The 22,882-nt window shown below is 41.0% G+C and overlaps 1 protein-coding gene across 1 annotated transcript; it reads left to right on the top strand.

The window, feature by feature from the left end:
• The first annotated feature begins 1,456 nt into the window (after positions 1-1,456).
• On the top strand, positions 1,457-22,444 carry atp8b2 (ATPase phospholipid transporting 8B2). The gene is made up of 29 exons (XM_054621393.1): positions 1,457-1,656; positions 5,039-5,097; positions 5,227-5,340; positions 6,013-6,111; positions 6,281-6,342; positions 6,461-6,533; positions 6,880-6,950; positions 7,057-7,136; positions 7,817-7,975; positions 8,068-8,156; positions 8,338-8,534; positions 9,042-9,162; positions 9,666-9,753; positions 10,227-10,261; positions 10,387-10,546; positions 10,662-10,850; positions 11,707-11,822; positions 12,125-12,289; positions 12,755-12,866; positions 13,490-13,595; positions 14,352-14,577; positions 14,767-14,950; positions 16,780-17,003; positions 17,116-17,199; positions 17,936-18,181; positions 18,315-18,453; positions 19,299-19,429; positions 20,458-21,054; positions 21,142-22,444. The coding sequence occupies exons 1-29, from the start codon at positions 1,548-1,550 to the stop codon at positions 21,229-21,231; spliced, it is 4,125 nt and encodes a 1,374-aa protein (XP_054477368.1). The 5' UTR covers positions 1,457-1,547; the 3' UTR covers positions 21,232-22,444.
• The last annotated feature ends 438 nt before the right edge of the window (positions 22,445-22,882 follow it).

Genomic DNA, 22,882 nt, shown 5'->3' with positions numbered 1-22,882 from the left:
TATCTTTAGCCTTGACCTCTTAACCCATCCCTAACTAATTCTGTTTAATCTATTGCAGTGTAGAATGGCACAATTGAGACAAAGTTTTGGACTTCAAACCTTTTTACCTAAATTAAAAGGTGTTCAATGAAATTTTGGGGAAGAGAATAAAGAGTGGGAGGTTCCTGTGACAGTGAGCAAAGACATGTATCTTTATAGGCTACTGTGGCTGTATTTTTTACTTTTTCAGTAAAACAGTTTAACAGAAATGAACATGGAGCCTAATGCATAATGATGGACAGAAAAGGGAAAATGTGCATGTGAAATAACATCAAAGTTGGATTAAATTGCGCCATAAGCAGCTTATATTAGCCCAAATCATTTTAAGGTGTGTTTTAAGGTCCTGTCCCTAACACCCAAATGTTATAAACAATATATTTGAGTCAGTTTGCATAAAAGGGCATGCCAGACTTCCTTGGAATATCATATAAACTTATTTCTTCTTCAAATTGATATTTAGGTGTTTTTTTTTAAATAACTTAATCACATGTGACTCTTAAATGTAGGCTACGTGGTAAACATTTCAGACACATGTGCACCTGTAGAGGTGGGAATGGAAGCTTCGGCTCCTTAACTACTTAATTAAGTATTCCTATGCGCGTATTCTAAGTATTCTGCATATCGCCACAAAGAACGATCGGGGAATGCTTATGAGAATTGTGCGTAAAAGCGTGTGTTGGCAATCTTTCACGTATCTGCACGAGGCTCGTCCGCGCAGCACGTGCACGGGCACCTGCCTGGTGCTGCTCACTGCAGTGCACCTTCTCCCTTAAAACGTGCAGGAAACTGGGCAGCTGCACGAGCCACTTTGGCTCTAAACGCCACAGCCAATGCTGCGATCTGCTCCTGCGTAAAGATCCAAAATGGCGCCCAGTTTCCTCAGTCAGCGACTGGCTCATCTGTAAGGTCCCTGCAGAGACCGTTGCCGTGGTAACTACCGACAAACCAAGAGCCCGTGTGGTTACGTAATGCTTACAGCGGGCAGTGTTTATGTTGTGGATGAGACTTAAACGCTGACGGTGCAGAGTTTGCACATGGGTGCGTCAGTTGATTGATGAGTCTGCTGTGGCGCAGAATGGATAAAACACTTCTAATTTACGCGTGTGCGTCATCGACCAAAATTCTTTACAACCTTAAGTATAGGTATAAATAAGTCTACAACCTACATGTTTAATAATCATATAACTCTTAAGCATTCAGAGCCTAACGAAATATTCCACTGTAAAGTTGCTTTAAAAAATGACCTCAGTGTTTCTGCGGCAGGAGAGAGAGAGAGAGAGAGAGAGAGAGAACAGATGAGTGTGCCTGCGTGCGTGCGTGTGTGTGTTTTTTGGGAGGCGAGAGGGAGGAAGCCACAGAGAGGCGGGGATGGGACGGTGCGCGGTGAATCCAACTTGACTGAAGTTCGGATCGGAGCTTTATCCCCGCGTCCTTTCGGAGATGCGGCGGTCATTGAAACAGCTCACATCTTAACAATAACCTAGACGGTGACTGTTGGAAAAGTCAAGATGACAATACCGACAGAAATCCCAGAGAAATGGTTTCCACTCGTTCTTCCCCTTAAGAGAAAGAAACAGAAAGGACTAAATGGAGCCAAATCGAAAAAGAGACGGACAGGTACGAGCTGTGTGACAGTTACGGCTGCGTTTAATTGAGCTTATTATGTTAATATGATTTTATTATTGTCCGACAGTCTTCACCGTCATCATCATCGTCATCATCATCAACAACATCATCATCATCATCATCATCATCATCAGGAGGTTGTTGATTGCACAAACTGCATCTCAAATAAACATAATTTCTCTTCCTCATCCCAACTGAGTCCAAGTTTCATTCCAGCTTCTTCATCTCACTGGCCCCATTTGTTACTTGTGTGTGTACACTGTAGCTTACACCTCATCATATTAGATGGTGCGTATTCCAGACCTAATGGGATTTTACTAAAGGCTACCACTTTGTGTTGCTGTTCCTGCAATCATTGAGCTTTTTCATAGTGTTTATTAGACATCCGCATCCAACATTAGTCAATTAAATAACAGTAATTATTCATACTCAGATAGGTAATGTTATGTTAAGTCTTCATTGCTACCAAATGTTTGGGATCAGCGTCATCTTTTTTTTATATCCCAATACTAAAAGAGGACCTGTATAATGTGCCTCAAAGTCATTGCTCAGTTTTAGCTGTTTTCCTGATGTTTAGTGCTGATTATGAATCTGTGCATGTGTGAAAAAACTGAGTTTATCTGAATCTGAATTTTTCATAAATAAGTAGGATGGTGTCCTTGTTGTTACTGCTGGACGAGACACTGATCAATCTTCCCGGCGCCAGCCTCTGCTGTCACTGCACCGCCTCGTCTGTATCCCTATTCCTTATCTTAACTGTCGCAAATCCCACTGGATGTGCACCTTCATTTGACCTCCAGCCCACCAGTCTGTCACTGTGTCACCCGCATTGTTTTCCAACTAATTAGATCATAGTGTTTGTGTGTCTGTTTGTGTGTCCACGTGTGTGTGTGTGTGTGTGTGTGCATGCACGCGCATGACTGCAGAAAATTCTACCATCCCATCTTCATCTAATTAAATCAGGCCCAGTGAGTGATGATCACATCTGCGCAGATTCTGATCCTGCCTTAGATTCAGTCATGACAATGACAATAACATTTCCCATAGCTCAGACCGCTCTTTGCTCATTATTGTTATGACTTCAGCCCTCTGTGTTGTGAGAGTGTGTGCTGCTTATGGAGACATAAGGAGATCATGAGCTGTGGCATGTGTCCTCTCATGTCCAGCCATAGGGGGGAAGAGTGTTAAAGAGACAGAAATGAAAAAAGTGAGTCAGTTAGTCATTCTGTGTAAGATTGTTTGGTACAAAGTATTTTACTTTGGATCAATATTTATGTGCTCCTTTATGTCCCAGTTGTTTATGGAAACCTTACGCTCACAGCAGAGTAAGCCTGCAACTGAAAGTTTCTCAGTAATGGAGCTTTATAGATTTACACAGACTTGCTGTGTTGCATCTAGTCTGCGTCAGGGCTTCTAATGCCCTTGAAGCTGTCAGACACATTAAACACTTAATGGGCAGTTTGCTAAAGATGCTCATGCATTCAGCTTGGATTGGTCAGCTTGCACAGCTTGGACGGACACCACCTCGTCATGACATCAGATTCTTGGAAGCCTCGGAGTCCCTGCGCTTACCTTGCACAAGCATCTTGGCCTCTTCATGGAGGGTTGCAGGTTTTTCGCTGCCTGTCAGACGGATCTGTTTGGGGAACACTTCCCCCCAGAAAGCTACGTAACGACCTTCATGTAGCTGGGAGAGTTGCCAGAAGGAAAAGGAAAGAGTAGGGAAAGGATTGGAAGAGTTTCAACAGAATAGATGTGCACCCACAAGATCAGACAAATCTGATACCGTTATGCTAACCAGAGTTTAAAGGAGAGGGCATATCAAATACCACCAGCCAAGAGCTGCATTCTTTTATGGTGCAATTTTATATACACTCAAAGTCTAACAGTTGTAACATGCCTGCACTAAAATTAACTTTATATATATATGTATATATGTATATATATATATATATATATATATATATACCAAAACTACAACAACTAGAATATATAATATAAACATGAGATAACATAGTATAATATTGCAATATCTAATTTTATTTCCAGAAGATGCCTATTGATTATTGTTAGTAACATAACAATAAACAATAGCAACACGTGGAATTTGTTTTTTTTTCACATTTTTACGGTGGAAGCTGTACTGTTTGTAGTAATATTTTTTTACATTAATGTGAGGAAGTAACTTCATTTCTCATGTAATTAGCATAATTTGAAATACATTATATATCAATATTGCAATATAACAATATAGAGAATATTGTCCACTCATTCGGTTATTCTTGTCGTAACTCCCCCTAGGTATTAGCGCCTGATAGCATCTTAAAATCAAAGGGAGAAATAGTTTATGTTTTCTAACTTGACTAATCGTTTGTGACTACAGCCCAGCTGGTCTGAGGTCATCTGGAGTTGTGACAAAATCTGTCTTATAACCTGTAACAACAAAGAGAAGCTCTATGGTATCTCTTTGAGTGGCTTGTGTTTGTTTGGTAGAGCAGAAACAAAGATAGGACTGGGCTTCACAGTGCTGCAGAAACAGGAAACCACATGGCCTTTGTTCATGTGTGTGCATGTGATTATTGGTCCTCTGTTGTTTGATGTCCTTTACTTTGGTGCCTCATTGCCTCTCAGTCAAAAGTGTGTTGAGGACTTTGTGGTTTCAGAACTACATTTCATCCGTGCACAACATTTTCTTTTGGCTCTAAATTGTATATCCGTTTGTGTGTGTGTGTGCATATGAAATGTGTACAGCCCTGTGCAAAAACAGGCCAGTCATTTCATTTAAAAAGCAGTCTCATCAATATTAGAGGAGAAAGGCCTGGTGGAGGAGGAGGGGAACTCCCAAACTACCTTGCTTCAGCATAAACAGAAACCTAAAAACAGCAAGAGGATAAAGAGCAGGGTCAGGAGAGAAGACATGTGTGCTGTTTTACTTCTATGCTCTATAGATTTAACTCATACGTATAATGGATGTTATTCTTTACCTGGGAATACCTGTAACGGGTCTCAGTACTGCTGTTGACTCAAACAAATGCACATCTGTGGTTATGTGTTATGTTTCTGTCACTGATCATTAAGAGGCAGCAGATAATTAAGATCAGAGATAATTGGTCTGATTATTCGCTCTGTGCCGATGTGTGTGTGCACAGATTGTATGTTTGAGATTCAGAATTGAATTGAATTGAATTGTGTATGTGAGACAGAATGATTGTGTCCGACCAAATACTAATAAAAAAACCTCCAGCAGACAACTCCAGATTCATTGATTTATAAATAAATGCACAAACATCGTGGACTGTCTGTCTCCTTCACTCTCTTTCTCTGTCCAGGTCTCCGGAGGAATTAACTGTCATTTTGTCCCTTTTTTTTTCAGAGGAGGAGAGACGGGTCAGAGCCAATGACAGAGAGTACAACGAAAAGTTTCAGTACGCGGTGAGACCATTTTCTCCTGTCCATGTTCTAAAAAAATGTCAAAAAGATGAGAAAACTTTTTAATCTTTGAAGCAAATCAACTGAAATATTGTGAGAGTCCATATAATTATTTCCCTCCTCCTCATCCAGAGTAACTGCATTATGACATCCAAGTACAACATCGTCACCTTTCTGCCCGTCAACTTGTTTGAGCAGTTCCAGGAAGTAGCCAACACCTACTTCCTTTTCCTGCTCATACTGCAGGTGAGCGGAGGAGGTCAAGGGGGGATGTAAAGAGGGATGTAAGCATGGCAAAGGGTAGTGGGTGTGCAGGTGCAGCAAGAACTTCAAAGGCTGAAGAGTTACTAGTTTACAGTTCTAAAGGACAGAGATGTGTCAGAAAGTAATAGTTGGCTTGATACATGGATATTCAATTAAATGAATAGGTGAAAATAAAGTACTATAAAAGTTGATGGCCAAATATAACTATGAAAGTAAAAAATTCCAAGACATTTTGTTGAAATAAGTTCTGTCATAATGTGTGGTAATGCTTGCCAACGTGCTAAGATAAGATGGTTAACATGGTGAAAAGAAAATGATACCTGCTGAACATCAACATGTTACCATTGTTATTGTGAGCATATTATAATGATGGCACTAAGTACAACCTCACAGAGCCACTAGCATGGTTGTTGACTCTTAGTCTTGTTATGTTTTAATCCCAGGTGAAGGATTATATACTTTATACACTTTTGTATTCAGTTGTACAACCTAAGTGCTTCTTAAACCCTCCTGGAACCGTCTTACCCGCTCCTGAACCTGCTGAGTGGTCTGCTGTGCAGCTTGGGTCAGATGTAGTTGTCTCTGAATTGCACACTGCCTTTATGTCCCTTTATTAAACTAATCTGCAAACCAACCTTCTCTGTCTCTCTCTAGCTAATACCTCAGATCTCCTCCCTCTCCTGGTTCACTACCATTGTGCCTTTAGCTCTGGTGCTGAGCATCACCGCAGTAAAGGATGCCACAGATGACTATGTGAGCATGTTTTCTACACACCATAAACTTACATAATCTTGTGAAATCCCCGTGAAATAAAGTACAGAGGCACCTGATTAATTCTAGCAGAAACTAACAAGGGGCCCATTAAATATGGTGAGCTGGACTGGGCTACTTGAAAGCTCACATTAATCTTTGTCTCTTGCAGTTTCGTCACAAGAGCGACAACCAAGTGAACAACCGTCAGTCTCAGGTCCTCATCCGTGGCTCGTGAGTTTCCTGTCTTGTCATTTGCAACATAGAACAGTTTTTCTTTGCAAGGTTTCCTAAATTGCAATAGTTTCTTAGCTTCTCTAACCATCTGTTCCTCTCTGTTTTGCTGTTTCAGGCTACAGAATGAAAAGTGGATGAACGTTCGAGTGGGAGATATCATCAAACTGGAAAACAACCAGTTTGTGGCAGTAAGTGTGTCCAACACGTCGATATACATTAAATGCAAAACACATACACACAGTGAGCCCATTTATATTATAGATTACTTTATCTACCAACCTGTTATAGGAGTGGACTGTTCAGAGATCGGCCTGCAACCGTCTGAATATGCATGTGATCATGATGGTTATTTCTACTGTATTGTAGACTGATACAGTACATTATGTGCCTTATTAGGGGCCGCTACCTACTGTTGGTAATTACTAATACTGTCTGTTGTATCATCACGGTGCCATATCGGCCTTAGTATTTCTGTTCCTGTGCTGTAAGTGCAGTGCAGAGCAGTGCAACCTCTGATATTGTATATATTTTCAGGCTGACCTGCTCCTGTTGTCCAGCAGCGAACCTCATGGACTCTGTTACATCGAGACAGCTGAGCTGGATGGGTCAGAAAACACACCACATTTTTTTCCATCAACTCCCAGTACCTCACAATCTACAGAAGCAACAGGACACTGCATCTAAATCCCTGTGTGCTGTGTTATCTTGCAGAGAGTCCAATATGAAGGTTCGTCAATCTGTCTCAGTGACATCTGAGCTTGGAGACCAGAACAACTTGGCTTCATTCGACGGTGAGTTTTGAGAAAACTCCTCCTCTTATTTTGATTTCTGGTTTGGTTCATCTTCCGTTCTTGATAGTATATAGGTCAGCAGGTTTCAGTGTTTAGCATAAACGTTATCCATCTTCACACCCTCACACATGAACACAAAAAAACAAACAAAATGTACACGCACACACTTTCTTTCTGCCGTCCCCTGCCAGCATTAAACGACAGCCTATCATCACCCGCCCACTAGTCTCACACAATGAAAGACTTTAATGTGAGCACAGCACGCCCACACACACACACACACACACACACACACACACACACACACACACACACACACACACACACACACACACACACATACACTCCTCACCTTCTGCGGAAAATGCATTACTGCAGCAAATCAACCCACACTTTGCCTCATATCAACTTACGAAAGGTGTGTGTTTCAGTCTTTGGGTGTGTGTTTATGTGTGTGACAATGGCCTGATGTAACATGGATGAATAATTCAAAACTATATCATACAGTTAGGAAAACAAACTTTATAATGTTATTGGATTTGGTGGACATCTATGATATAGCATATGATTTATATTTGTGTGTGTGTGTGTGTGTGTGTGTGTGTGTGTGTGTGTGTGTGTGTGTGTGTGTGTGTGTGTGTGTGTGTGTGTGTGTGTGTGTGTGTGTGTGTGTGGTGAAGGTGAGGTGGTGTGTGAGCCCCCCAACAACAAGCTGGACCGTTTCTGCGGAACTCTGTACTGGCGAGACAAGAAATACACCCTGACCAACCAGAGCATGCTGCTACGAGGATGTGTCCTCCGCAACACGGAGGCCTGCTACGGCCTGGTCATCTTCGCAGGTCGTGTGTGTCCCTAAATATTTGTGTGTGAAAGTATGTATGTGATTTGAATAACAGGTCTAATCTAACTCTCCCCGTTTTTTTGGTCTCAGGCCCAGATACCAAGCTCATGCAGAACAGTGGTCGCACCAAGTTTAAGCGTACGAGCATCGATCGCCTGATGAACACTCTGGTCCTCTGGGTAGGACACCCCAAACCTCTCACTTTTATGGCTCACACAGTCACTATTTCAGGACATGAGCTCAGTGGCTTGAATCTAGTTTCTCCTCTTTTCTATCCTGATTTGGGTTCCAAATGTAAGGTCAGATTGTACGTCTTCTTACTCTTACTGTAAAGCTTCTCCATCTGCATGTTTCTGTCAGATCTTTGGCTTCCTGGTGTGTATGGGTGTGATCCTGGCTGTGGGCAACGCAGTGTGGGAGAGAGAGGTGGGCTCTCTGTTTCAGAGCTATCTGCCCTGGGACCCTCCTGTGGACAACTTCCTGTTTTCTGCCTTCCTCTCCTTCTGGTCTTACGTCATCATTCTCAACACCGTGGTGCCTATCTCTCTGTATGTCAGGTGAGGAGAAGTCCAAGACATCCCGTGCAAAAACAAAGCGTGTGTAAAAGATTGATGAAAGACAAATATGAATCATAGAAAATAAACAGAAGTGCTATTAATGCAGATGTTGTAGCAGACAGTTGTTTCGACCAAATATTGTGTCATTTACGCTGTTTCCTGTATTAAAATCCTGCTTATATTAGACATTATTAAACTTTATTTGACATTGTTTGTATATGTTGTCTACAGTGATTTCCTCTCAGGTAAGAGAGCTGCAGATGAAGCCCTAAAAAATGTTTCCTCTGCTCCCCCATTTCTAAACCATTACTGTGGTCCCTGCACCCCCTGATCCAGTATACTTAAAGTGTTTGCACTCCTTGCTCCCTGACTAGCGCATGGGTGTGTGACTATTTGTTTTTTGTTGTCGTCTCTCTCTCTCTGTTGTCAAGGTGTTTACTTTACTGTTGTCATGATAATAACAATATTATAATAATCATGTCCCTTTGTCACCTGTCTGTGTGTCAGTGTGGAGGTGATCAGGCTGGGTCACAGCTACTTCATAAACTGGGACCAGGAGATGTTCTGCTCACAGTGTAACACACCAGCTGAGGCCAGGACCACCACTCTGAACGAGGAGCTGGGCCAGGTGGGCATCCACACTTACAATAGTGCAAATGCAGTCTGTGTGTGTGATATTGATATTTCATGCATGTTTATTGACTGTGTAGTATCCCCATCCATCCCACATTCATCCTAGTTTCTGTTGCATCTGATGCTTAGTCAATTCATCCTAAATTGTTTAAGAAATATACATTCTGCAATAACTGAATGATGGAACCAGTTGTTTCTTACTGCACAAATGAAATGCACCTGCAGACCAAAAGGGATATAAATTCAGAGACGTGAACGCTTCACCTATTGGTCTAAAGGATGTATCACTCTCTTGGGCTTATTGTTCATAATAATAAGAACAAAATATCCGCCCTTAATCCATTTCATGCAACTCAATAAAAAATACTTTTGACCCTTTCTTACAAGTAAATAACTGACTTTTATTTGAAAATATGACAATGTTTTTAAAACATAGCTTTAATCTTACTGCTTTGTCTGTGTAATTTAAGATTTTGTGTTTTAATATGTTTCCTTTAGGTTGAATACATATTCAGTGACAAGACTGGAACTCTAACTCAGAACATCATGAGCTTTAATAAGTGCTCCATCAATGGACAGACCTACGGTTAGTGCATGCACACACGCGCTCACACGCGCGCTCACACGCACACACACACACACACACACACATATACACTTAGTGGCCTTACTTCTATGACGACACCCTGCTGGAATCAGTGAAAGTGGGAGACTTAGGTCTGCTTATTAGTCTATTGAAATTCAATACAACTTTTATGCCATAAATTCTCTTTTTACACAGTTTAAAATGCAGTCCAGTACCACACCATCACTAACTATGATCTGAATGCTTAAACATATCATTGAATATACACCTCTATGACACTGTCAACAAAACCTGAACATTACAGGTAACATAAAATCTGACTATATGGACTTTCTGGCAGTGCAATTGTATTGGACTACATTAGATTGTACAGGTAAACCGTATAAAGTGGCCAATGTGTGTAATCACCATACAAAACACACCTATACAAAAAGTACACAAAAATGTCTGACACCTGTGTGTGTTGCTGTCAGGGGAAGGAACGGACCCGTTGGGACCTCAGCCAAAGGTGAGTAGCCATTTTTGTTTTGTTTTAATGAAACACTCATTCACACTCATTCATACACATGGATACGTGTGTACTCTTAGTTTATGGCATAATATCAGAGTCCCTGACTCACCATTTATCTGCAGAGACTGGACTTCGCCCCCTTTAACCCCCTGGCAGACCCGGACTTCTGTTTCTATGACGACACCCTGCTGGAATCAGTGAAAGTGGGAGACGCACACACTCACGAGTTTTTCCGCCTGCTCTCCCTCTGTCACACCGTTATGAGTGAGGAGAAGAGCGAGGGTGAGCATTGGAAGGGGAATGTGGGAGGTCAGATGGCAGCAAACATTGACACCAACACACCATCTGTCCGTTATTTTTTGTCCATTATTTATCATCATGTTATCTGTCTACCCAGGAGAGCTGTTTTATAAGGCTCAGTCGCCAGATGAGGGGGCTCTAGTGACGGCAGCTCGAAACTTCAGCTTTGTGTTTCGCTCCAGGACACCTGGGACGATAACCACGACAGAGATGGGCCGGCCTGTCACCTACACTCTGCTTGCCATACTTGACTTCAATAACATACGCAAGAGGATGTCTGTTATAGGTGTGCAGGGATCATCATGTTCAGTTTACAAAAAATCTGGGAATAGGTTGGTGTTTATTTTAAGTCAAGAAAAAGTGGGTACAAAATTTGATCAAAAATATAAATCTGGATGAAATAAGGTTTGAAGAATACTATCTGCAATTTAACGACTCTGTAGTTAAACCATTCTCCACATAATATTTAGAGAGACTCTGGTGCGTAAAGTGTGTATTCGCCCTATTATTCTCTTCATTTTCTTTTGCCTTAAGACTTTTCACTTGTCATACAAAAACAAACCTTACTCACAAAAGGTTACAATGATGAGCACCTTGTTGCAGCAGATTACACAATATTGGGTGTACAGCGACTTAAATATTATGTGAAAATCACTTTAAATCCGGGGTCTTCGACGATCTGCACTCTTCTTTTATACTTTGGATGCGACTAACACAACTAGAACTTGCCTTTATTGCAATGGACTCATTTGATTAGTTGAGCTTTTTATGTTTAAATCAAAAATATGTATTTAAACAGAGAGGACATAGGCTATTAGTCATGTTTACATCAAATCCTTCAGTGGAATTTTACTGTGTGTTCCTGAGATTGGTCTTCTGGTACGGTGCTGGAAAACTGCCCAGAAACCACTGGTCATAAATCACTCTCCGGCCTTAAGGTCTTGCAACAGAGCAGCGGGACCATGAGGCACTGAGTACACGTTCATACATTAGAGCAACAGCTGGCTTATGTCAGCCACTCTATGCAGGAATGACATTTATTGAAGATAAAAAAAAAAGGAGAGCCTGATGAGTCCGGTTGTTTGAAAGTGATTGAAGAGTTGTATAGATTTCTTGAAGTATTCTGTCTTCATTTCACTCAGTGCGTAACCCAGAGGGCCGGATCCGTCTGTACTGTAAAGGAGCTGACACTGTGCTGCTGGAGAGGCTCCACCCCTGTAACCAGGAACTGATGAATGTCACCTCAGACCACCTCAATGTGAGTAAACACACAAGGATGGATGGATGGATGGATGGATGGATGGATGGATGGATGGAATTGTACTGCCATCTAGTGTCTCCAAACAGCAAGTATTTAATTATTGACTCAGATAAAGTATATCAACTTGACATGCGGCAGACGCTGATATTTTTGGCCTATATTTGGACCTTAATAGTGGAATAGATTGCCAATGACCTGTAAGAGTTAATTGTTTCTCCCAATGTGTATCCTCATGTCAGAATGTGTGTATATGTTGGTGTTTGTACATGCCTGTGTGCATACTGTATATTTGGTTCTAGGAGTATGCAGCCGATGGTCTGCGTACGCTGGCGCTGGCCTACAGGGATCTGTCAGAGGACGAGTGGGAGGCGTGGTCAGAGAGCCACCGCTGCGCCGACAAGGCCGCCAGCTGCAGAGAAGACCGACTGGCAGCCACTTATGAGCAGATAGAACAAGACATGATGGTAAGTGACTTGGCCAGAGAGTGTGTGTGTGTGTGTGTGTGTGTGTGTGTGTGTGTGTGTGTGTGTGTGCGTGTGCGTGTGCGTGTCTGTGTCTGACTTTCATTTTCTTTTTGTGGAACATTAAGCCATTTGTTTTACATAACATTTATGCAGACTTCCTTCCGCAAATGGAATTAAAATAGCACTTTAAAAAAGGGAACTTTAGGGTCCTTTGGATGTATCGTCCAACTGGTGAGAAGAAATTTCTCTCTTTTACTGTAGTCAACACATTTTCTCAGTGCAGGATTTTATTTCACTGATGGTCGATTTAATGACTTGAATTGATGGTAACCCATTTCAGGTCGTTAGACAGAAATTGTCTTCATGCACTACTTAAATTTCCAGCTGGTATGACAACTGGAATTAATGTGTGTGTGTGTGTGTGTGTGTGTGTGTGTGTGTGTGTGTGTGTGCCCGTCTGTCCAGCTCCTGGGTGCCACAGCTATAGAGGACAAGCTGCAGGAAGGCGTCCCAGAGACCATCGCTGTTCTCTCTCTTGCTAACATTAAGATCTGGGTTCTCACTGGAGACAAGCAGGGTGAGACACATACGCTTTTACACACACCTTCGGGGCTTAGTTTGCACACAATTGTTTTAAAAACACATCATTTGGACCACACAAACAAAGAAAAGGGTCACTCAGCATGCCATCTATTCTGCAGCCATGCGCGTACTGCCTGCAACATTGACCTGTAAAACATAGCTGAAATTCAACACTATGATCAACATAAAACCAGGCAATCCTGCAGATTTCTAATGATTCCATTCTACCGTCAGTTTCACCAGCATGCATCTTAACATTTCTTTTGCATGTTTTCTATAGTGGACCACCAAACTGTCACGCATTGAGAAGCAGAAAAGCAATATCAAGATTGTGTTCCTTGGCAAATACATGTTCTGTGGTCACACTGACCAGGACCTGATCATCAACAAGACGAGTTCCTTTTGCCAGCCATTATTTTGTAATTGATTTGTGATGGTAAACATGCTGCATGCAGGCAGTGGAATTAGATCACTTTTCTAAGCCATCTTAAAATATCAGCATGTTCCGCTCAAATTTTGATCCAGCTGAGCAATCAATCAGGCTTTATCATGAATCTTCAACATGTTCAGCTGAAACGATTAACTGCACTTCAGTAACCCTATCCCTTTCTCTCACAGAGACGGCTGTCAATATAGGCTATTCCTGCAAGATGCTGACAGATGATATGACCGAGGTGTTCATCATCAGTGGACACACTGTCCAGAGCGTACGGCAGGAGCTCGGGTCAGTCTGTCTGTCTGTCCGTCTGGTGTCTCACTACACTGTAGGCTTCACACTGATCAGAAAAGAACTAAGAAGTGTATGCATGATTGGAGTAGGAAGGTGTGGTAGTCCTTCTTCCACTACATAACATGACTTACTGAACAATATCCAGTGGTTAACCCAAGCTTTCATTCAGCCACTGCAGTTAAATCAAAACACATCAAAACCACCAAGTTGGTTAGAAATATCTAAACGCACAGCAAATTAACTGCCTCCTCCAAAAAGTGTTGAGTCATAAAGTAGTTAGTAGTTTATATACATAGTTGTTTCTTTCACAAAGTAAAAAATCTACCATCTTTAGTGTAAAACTAGCATACTGTATGTCAAACGTTTTTCTCCTGTCAATGACAATGTCATTATTGATGCTAGTGCTAGCTAAAGACAGTACAACACACAACAAAGCATACTGATAAAACCTTAATGTGACTCAAACATTTTTAGAATACCACAAATAAACAAGACACCAAATTAAACACAAAATGTTCCTTAAAGTGCCAAAGGTTTACTATTTAAGATTCAAATAGCTTAAACATATAAAGCAAAGCAACACCATGGCGCCATCTTTTGTTTTTTATCTCTTGCTTGATTGTTTTTCTCAGCTGTGTCTGTTTCGCCATTCTCTTTCAACTCTTCTGTTTCCTTCTCTTCATACACATGTTGTGTTTTGGTTCAAAGACAAGCCCTGTTGATGTTGAGTTTGTTTCTCTTCCTCTCCAGGAGGGCGAGGGAAAGGATGATCGAGCTGTCAAGAACCAGAGATGGAGGAAAGGAGGAGAGGATAGAGGGATGCTTCATGGGTAACGGGTTCAGAGAAGGACAAGAAGGAGATGGTAATGGAGGAGGGAAACAGCTGCAGTGCCCTCCTCCTCCTCATCCTCCTCCAACCAACCTCATGGACAACATCTCTGGAGAGTTTGCCCTCGTAATCAACGGACACAGTCTGGTATAAATAACACACCCCCACCCTCACATACGCAAAACAAGCAATGAAGAATCGAACTGTCAACTGTCAAATGTGTTACTTGCATAAACAAAACATATTCTTCTTAAATAACTTTTGTTCCACAGCTGCAACTCTAATCTGTTTCCATTTATCCTGAAAACTTCTCCACTCTCTCTTGCTCTCTGATAGGCCCACGCACTAGAAGCAGACATGGAGACCGAGTTTGTGTCGACAGCGTGTGCGTGCAAAGCAGTGATCTGCTGCCGAGTCACCCCACTGCAAAAAGCTCAGGTGGTGGAGCTCATCAAGAAACACAAGAAAGCTGTCACTCTGGCTATAGGAGACGGAGCTAATGACGTTAGCATGATCAAAAGTGAGTTGGGCAATCATTGAGGATAAGACTGAGAGGAAAAGAGAGAAGTAGGGTTTGACCACATGTGTGCCAGTGTCTACCTTTAGGCAATGGAAATTTTCAACAGAAAGGTGGTAGAAGTTGTTTATCTACATGGTGTTACTAAGCGTGACAAAGTTGGTGTGGAAATGTGTCTTTCTTTAGGTGTGATGTCCTCGTTATTAAAGAACTAATTTCTTAGTGTCTTCAATGTTTTAAAGCCTACTGACACACAGGTTTACAATTCATTACGCTGTGCAGAAATAACATTGTACCAACCCACAGAACTTTATTTTTGATCTATTGGAAATCCCCAAACGTACCAAATATGTCAAGCTGTGAAATCGTGCTGAAACATTATTTTTGACTATTTCACTCAGTGCAAACAGCATATAGCTTCATTAAGAGTCGCAACAAGGTGAAACAGAATGATACTAAGATGTTTTTTGTAACATTAAAGCTGCTTAAGAGGGAAGCTAACAGAGAGGTCTGGTTAAGCTATTAACCAATTGTGTTGTTTTTCTAAGTGTGTTTGTAATAGTCTGTGTTTTGTAAGCATTGCATCACCTTGTGTGTTTGCCTGTGGATGTACGTCATGTGAACATGTTGATGTGCATATTTCTTCAAATGAATTTATGCAAGTAAAAAGCAGAAATACAGCCAATTCAGCAGTGATGGGTGGGGTTGATTCACATCCTGTGATTTATGCCCTTTAAATCTACCTTTTAAAAATTGCATTTGTTTTTTTCCGAGGCATATCTTTTATCTGTAACTTTAGCTTCCTTTACTAAGGCATAATTATTGATTATTTACTAATTCTTTATAGATGACTTATTAGCTTTTTTATTTTCAAAATACATTTCAAGCAAAATGCACATCAAATATAAAAAGGATATTTTTTTCCCCACCGTGCTTTAAGTGCTGAAATACCAACACACATCTGAGCCTTAAAAAACCCTTCTATTCATTCTCACTGAAGCGAAATGTATTCCGTACTTAATAAGATTGTTTTTTGCTGATTAAGAGACTTCGTGAATATTTTTCCAAATTGAACACCTAACAACTGTATCTAAGGTCATCCCAGGGTCTCTGTCCCAAAAGTCTTGAAAGACACTCCATCTACCCACCTGGGAGCCGCTCAGCAAAACTTGAAGCAAAACTTGAAGCAAAACTTGAAGCAAAACTTCCATTCTCCCTCATCATGTTTTGATCACCTAGATCACCTTCAAATATTCACTGTCTGTCCCAAACAGCTATAAACCCTTCTTTTCTTATTAGGGCTACCCCCTCAATTAGTAGACTAATCAATTGTTTTGGTCTTGGCCGACTTTTTCTTACTCAATTCGTCATTGTTTTTTAATGCTTTTTTCATGCTAAATAACTGAATTCCAGGAAACTCATGAGTACTTCTCCTAATTGGTGCTTTTGTTGACTAAGAATTCCTTTTGTCAACGATAGCGCTACTGCATATAGGTGAAGACTAAACTTATCTTTGGCTTGTGATAATGTGAGTAGTTATCTACCATGGGGACCAATCATATCCAAGTCTATCAATACCTTTAGATTTCCATATCTCATTTCTCAAATGGCTTGCCACCCTGCAAAAAATGAGGGGTCAAGTAGGCACTATTTTATCTACATGAGTTAACATGCTTTCTCCTCTTTGTTTCAAATAGTTATTCATCTCTTCTAATAGACATAATTCCCCATTAAGAAACAAACAAAAAGGAAGCCAAAACTGTTTTTCCTAATTTATGTGGCTTACTTTTCTGTCTTTTTCTCTCTGTGTCCTTCTCTCTCAACTCTTCCAGGTGCTCATATTGGAGTCGGTATCTCAGGTCAGGAAGGGATCCAGGCCGTGCTGGCCAGTGACTACTCCTTCTCCCAGTTCCGCTTCCTTCAGCGCCTCCTGCTGGTGCATGGCCGCTGGTCCTACCTGCGTATGTGCCGTTTCCTCTGCTACTTCTTCTACAAGAACTTTGCCTTCACCATGGTGCACTTCTGGTTTGGCTTCTTCTGTGGCTTCTCTGCACAGGTCAGAGAGTAGAGCTCATGAGCACATCTTAATGTCAACAATCGGGTTGGGAAATTGTAATCATGATTTTCTCTTTGTCAGTGTTTTTGTGTCCATTTCCTCTCTCTTGTAGACGGTGTACGATCAGTACTTCATCACTCTCTACAACATTGTCTACACCTCCCTCCCTGTGCTGGCCATGGGGCTATTTGACCAGGTATGTTCGAGCCTAACGTGCATGCTATCCTTTCCATTAAATTGAAGAACCACAAGCATTTGAGTGAATTCTCTGTTGCAGCCATGACAACAATACAATAAAGAATGATGAAGCTACATTTTTGCTACACTAGTGTGAGAAAGCAGTATTGGTCTGTTGGTCAGTCATTCCGCCACTTTGGACCACACTGAAATATTGCAATAGTATTGGATGAACTGTCATAAAATTTCGTACCAACATTCATGGTCCCAAGAAGATAGAGCTTACTGCCTTTAAAAAAAATCCCAAGACTGCTCCTCCAGTGCCACAGTAAGGTTGACATTGTTAGTGAATTATTTAGGAAACTCCAGAATGGATTGCCATGACATTCATTATGACATTCAGGATATTGTAATAACTAAATTGTTCATCCATCAGGTTGGACTTTTAACTTTGGTTCATGAACAAATACCTCTTAACTAATGGTATTCCTATTAGTATCAGTTGTATGGTATACATTAAAGCTGCTTAACATTGTCATGATACATTGTCTTTGTGAGTGTGTTGGCATGCTGAAGTTAGCATTTTTCTCACAGCTGCTAGCATGGCTGTGGACTCTTGGTATTGAATTAACTGAGTAAACTGTAGGGAACTATTTCAGGAAAAATATCCAGGTGCTTTTTGTAATTACAACTACAACAGAGCAGGCTAGTGTTATTTTATTAAATGCAGCTCCTCACTTCTTCTCTTATTGTAGGATGTTCCTGATCAGAGGAGTCTGGAGTATCCTAAACTGTATGAGCCGGGGCAGCTCAACCTCCTCTTCAACAAGAGAGAGTTCTTCATCTGCATCGCCCAGGGCATCTACACCTCTGTGGTGCTGTTTTTTGTCCCCTGTGCCGTCCTGTCCGAGGCCACTCAGAGCACAGGAGTGCCCCTCGCCGACTACCAGACCTTTGCAGTCACCACGGCAACAGCCCTGGTCATTGTGGTCAGCGTGCAGGTGAGAGAGGAGAGTGTTGGCGTTCATCCCAGCTAGCAGCTAGCAACCTCAATATTTAACTACTTTCTGCACCATAATCTGTGGTATTAACTGTGCTGTTTTGTTGCCTGTGTTTCTGTATCTGATTATGTAGATCGCTCTTGACACAGGCTTCTGGACTGTTATCAACCATGTGTTTGTGTGGGGCTCTCTGGGCTTCTACTTCTCCATCATGTTCGCTCTGCAAAGTCAGACCCTCTTCAGGATCTTTCCCAATCAGTTCCACTTTGTAGGTCAGTCCCTTCTTCTTGTTATTTGTCCGTCACACACACAAACAATCACAAACAGACAGACACCCAATATCAAGTATTTCAGAAAATGTAATTATAAAAAATTGATTATTTTTAACGATGCTTCACATTTGTCAAGTTGATTGTAATAGATTGCACTGAGGGAGGCTCATTTAGAAATGTCAATAAACCAGTATTACCAAATGTATTAACATACTGTACTGAAACAAAAAACATAACAGTATTTTTTAACAGTAAAGTTTCATCAAAATTAAATTATTCTCGATAACTATAGTTAGAAAGCAAACAAAACAAAAGTATTTGAAGATTGAATCAGGAAAAAGTCAATAAGGTAAAATACCATAAAAATGCAGCAAATGAAACATTTATGGACTGCTACCTGTTATTATATACAGTACCAGTCAAAACCTTCTCATTCAACTACTTTGAACAATCTAAAATATAAAACATATTCTGGTTTGTTGAGCATTTGTTTGTTTAACACATAATTCCATATGTGTACCGTCATAGTTTGGATGTCTTCAATATTAATCTACAATGTAGATAAAAATAAAAATAAAGAAAAACCATTGAATGAGAAGGTGTGTCCAAACTTTTGACTGGTACTGTATGTGACAAGCCAAATATGACAATGTCGTGGCTCTATAAAAGATAATATCTTAATGATGTTTGCTATAGTCTTCTGCTGAAATCATTTCACGCCGCCATTGAGATCATCATGTAAAAACGTCTAATATCTGTCTGTTCTTAGTATTTGTGAAATACTGTAAAGTCCTGAAACATATTTGCTAATGCTTGTGTTTTTTTATGTGCGTTTGTGAGTGCAGGTAGTGCCCAGAGCACATTGTTGCAGCCAGTTGTGTGGTTAACTATTGCACTGGCAACAGCAATATGTATAGTTCCAGTTTTGGCATTCCGCTTCCTTAAGGTGGACCTCAAACCTCAGCTCTCAGACACGGTGAGAAAAACACACACAAACACAAAATTTCTAACCCTGATGTTCCCGTCTTCTTCATTGCAACATGTCTCAATGTCTCATCTTCGCAACAGGTCAGTTTGAAACTGGTCTCAGCCAATGATTAACTGCACACGTACAAACAGTTAATCTGCCTGTGTGTGTGTGTGTGTGTGTGTGTGTGTGTGTGTGTGTGTGTGTGTGTGTGTGTGTGTGTGTGTGTGTGTGTGTGTGTGTGTGTGTGTGAGTGTGTGTGTGTGTGATGATCAGTTCATGCCTACCGTAACTGGCCTTGTGCACTGAAAGTACTCTGCAAATATTGACTTAATCAGTGCACCCTAATGACTCAAGTTACTTTAAAGTATACGAGCTCAGTGTGTGGCCTCGTCAGTCTCAAGCCAGTGGGGCATCCAAGCGAACTCGCTGTGGTAAACGTTATGTTGCAGTTATTCCCAAATACTGGCTCGGGACCCACCGGTGGGTCGCAGCAGATTTTATTAGGGTCGCCAAATTAAATCTTTTATTAAAAATGTTTATCTAAAATTCTGATAATATGAAAGGCGTGCGTACATTTGTTGGTTTTATTGAGGAGAGGAAATGAAAATAATGAGTTAGCCTCTTTACTCAACCTGAAGGCATTTATTTGGTCTAACTTATAAAGTGTTTAACATGTGTATGTGTTTTCAATAACAATTGCATAAAACAAAGTTGTGATTTATCAAACGTATATCTCTTTGAAATGGCTGGTTTACCCATTCAAGATAATAGGTAATAATAAAGGTGATGCTGAATTGGCAGTAAAAATGGTCAATAATGTTTATTTATGCACAAATTCGCTCTTCTCAAGATTTATAAATAACGCTTATTGTGAATCAGGTGACGATGGTTCGTAATTTTTTTAAAGTTTGGCTCCAGGACGCACTGGTATATATAGTACTAAAACTAACTAATTTCCATTTATCATTTATCAAAAACTGAAAACAGTGCCAAACCCCCAAAATCCAAACTTCTTGTCCATGTTCCTTCTCCAGGTGCGCTACACTCAGCTGGTGCGGCAGAAGAAGCGAAAACCGGTGGGTCGTAGCGTTGGAGGTGCCTGGCGTGGGATGGGCAGAGTGTCAGAGGGCCGTCTGGGTGCTCGTGGCGGTTCTAGGAGGTCGGGCTACGCCTTTGCCCACCAGGAAGGATTTGGAGAGCTGATCACTTCAGGAAAGAACATGAGGCTCTCGTCCATTGCCCTGGCCTCCTTTGCCTCCAGACACAGCTCCAGCTGGATCGACACGCTCCGCAGGAAGAAACCCACGCACACTCCCACTCATCCCGGCGCCTCCGGGGAGAGCAGCCCAGCACCCAGTTGTGTGTCTGGGTCAGTTCCACCGCTCTCAAACTCCTCATCTGTTCTCGGCGGCTCACAAGATGCACCCATCGAGGAGGAGACAGGAGCAGCACCAGCCCAAAATAGACAGACTGTTCCCGCTTCATCAACACAAACCCCACCAGCTTCAGAAGCAGCTGCACCACAGGGTTCAGCCCAGGCCGTCAATGCTGGCGTCCTTACCCCCGCAGCAGTGAGGTCCAATGGGGGAGACTCACCTGGAGGCTGGACGATCACTCTGGGCTCCATGCAGGTGAGCTGCTGTTGTTTTCCATTCATGTATCCATAACAGCACATCTGAAATCATTGACATTGACACTACCTTTCTTCTCTCCAACAGGAAGCTCTGTTTGGTTGGAAGGCTCGGGCCACTGCATCCAACAGCCCACGCTCACCCTCTGTTCCCATGGAAACCAGACATATTGAGTGAAACTTTCTGAATAAATGGGGAAATAATGTGTTCACTACTTTCCATCACATGTTTGCAAACACATACAGGATGTGTTGCGTGCTTTCCTGGAGAGATACTGAGACGTAGTGAGCAGACTGTTAAAAAAAAGTATTCCCAGTCAGTTCTCTCTGATCACAACTGAAGCTTCTATATTAAGTCAAATAAATCCAAATCATCCAACTATGAATTGGGATTTAATGGTGATATACATGTTACCACGCCATATGATTACTGTTCATAAAAGACTAAAACATCATGAGATTTACAGTATTTAACTGAAGGAAAGCAGCAGGTGCGGAAACAGGTAACTTACTATTAATGAAGTAAAATTCCACTTGTAATTTCAAGTTAAGCCTATTTTACCACAAAGCTTCCCTCAAAATCAACAATGGTTTGAATGAATGAGCAGAATAACAAGAGTTTTAATTAGTGATGTGAAGGTATTATTTGTCAAAGTGTTTTTGTTCACTATAGTTCTCAGTGAGAACGGTGCTTTTTGTTACAGGACACTGCAAAACTGTTGCAGGACTTGAGTCCTTTAGCTCCCATAGATTTTCTCTTACTTGTTATACCTTTACTCCAAATGTTTTCCTTTTATTTTTGCATCATATTGATGTGTTTTAATGGTCGAGTTGAGTTGAACTTAAAGCAGGCTCTCAGTGCTTTTTCTCCTATTTGTAGGTTTTTTGTTTTGTTTTGGTCTGACAAAGGGCCAGATCATGTTGACAAACTGCCACGAGCTTGCTTTAGTTTAGACCTGGGCAAAGTGCAAAGAAACTCTGTGAAAACAGAAAAGGCAGTAACGGACATTTAAAGGTGATTTGTCAAACCGTCATTTCAGTATTGTGCTTTAAATGTGTCCCTGCATAAAGAGAAGGTGTTTGGGGATAATGATGCCTTAACAATGTCACCACTTTGGTCCTCTGAAGCTGTTCTGTTTCCTGATCCATCAATCAAGTACATTATCCCATCTGTGTTACAAATGCTACTGTCTACTACAGGCCCTTACCCAAGTTGGGGTGAGATAATAAGTAGGTGGGGTAACCAGAGGATCAATATAAACCTGTTCCAGGATCTGTCCCTTCTACTGCAGTCTTCAACAAAGCAGCTCTTAGACTGAAAACACAACAGTATGCTAACGAGCTACAAAAACAAGGCCAGAAATGAATGTACTGTTGAACGGTGGTCAATAAACTTGTCATCTTTCTTTCAAATGAGAGAATAAAACTGTGTCCATGCAAATGTTATTTCAAGTAGCAACCAAAGTGAAAGATAGAAATGACCACGCTGCGGTGGGGCATCAAGTAAAAAATAGAAGGCAACTTTACATTATTTGTAAAACACAAAAAATACAGATCTGTGTTACTTAATGTGGCAAAAGCACTCTTTAGTTGTCTAGTTTATCACAATGCACCATCATTTTTTTATTGGCAAAGATGGAAATAATTGTGGAAAGAGATATTTTGAGTACCTGTCAAGTTTAAAACAAATATGATTTTTATTTTACTTTGGAATGAAAACAATAAATGCACCTTGTTTACAACTTAATACTACAGAAAATACAATATATACATTCCCACACTAATGTAATAAAATAATAAAATATGGTATTAATAAAATTAAATAATAC

Source organism: Anoplopoma fimbria, chromosome 20 (genome assembly GCF_027596085.1).
Source record: "Anoplopoma fimbria isolate UVic2021 breed Golden Eagle Sablefish chromosome 20, Afim_UVic_2022, whole genome shotgun sequence".
Taxonomy (NCBI): Eukaryota; Metazoa; Chordata; class Actinopteri; order Perciformes; family Anoplopomatidae; genus Anoplopoma; species Anoplopoma fimbria.
The sequence above is the reverse complement of the archived record's forward strand: the minus strand, read 5'-3'. Positions and strand labels throughout refer to the sequence as shown.

Coding starts and splice junctions, on each gene's coding strand:
- atp8b2 (XM_054621393.1), top strand. CDS start 1,548: ATGACAATACCGACAGAAATCCCAGAGAAATGGTTTCCACTCGTTCTT. Junction 6,343..6,460: donor CAGGTCCTCATCCGTGGCTC/GTGAGTTTCCTG, acceptor TTGCTGTTTCAG/GCTACAGAATGAAAAGTGGA. Junction 17,004..17,115: donor TCTGTGGCTTCTCTGCACAG/GTCAGAGAGTAG, acceptor TCTCTCTTGTAG/ACGGTGTACGATCAGTACTT.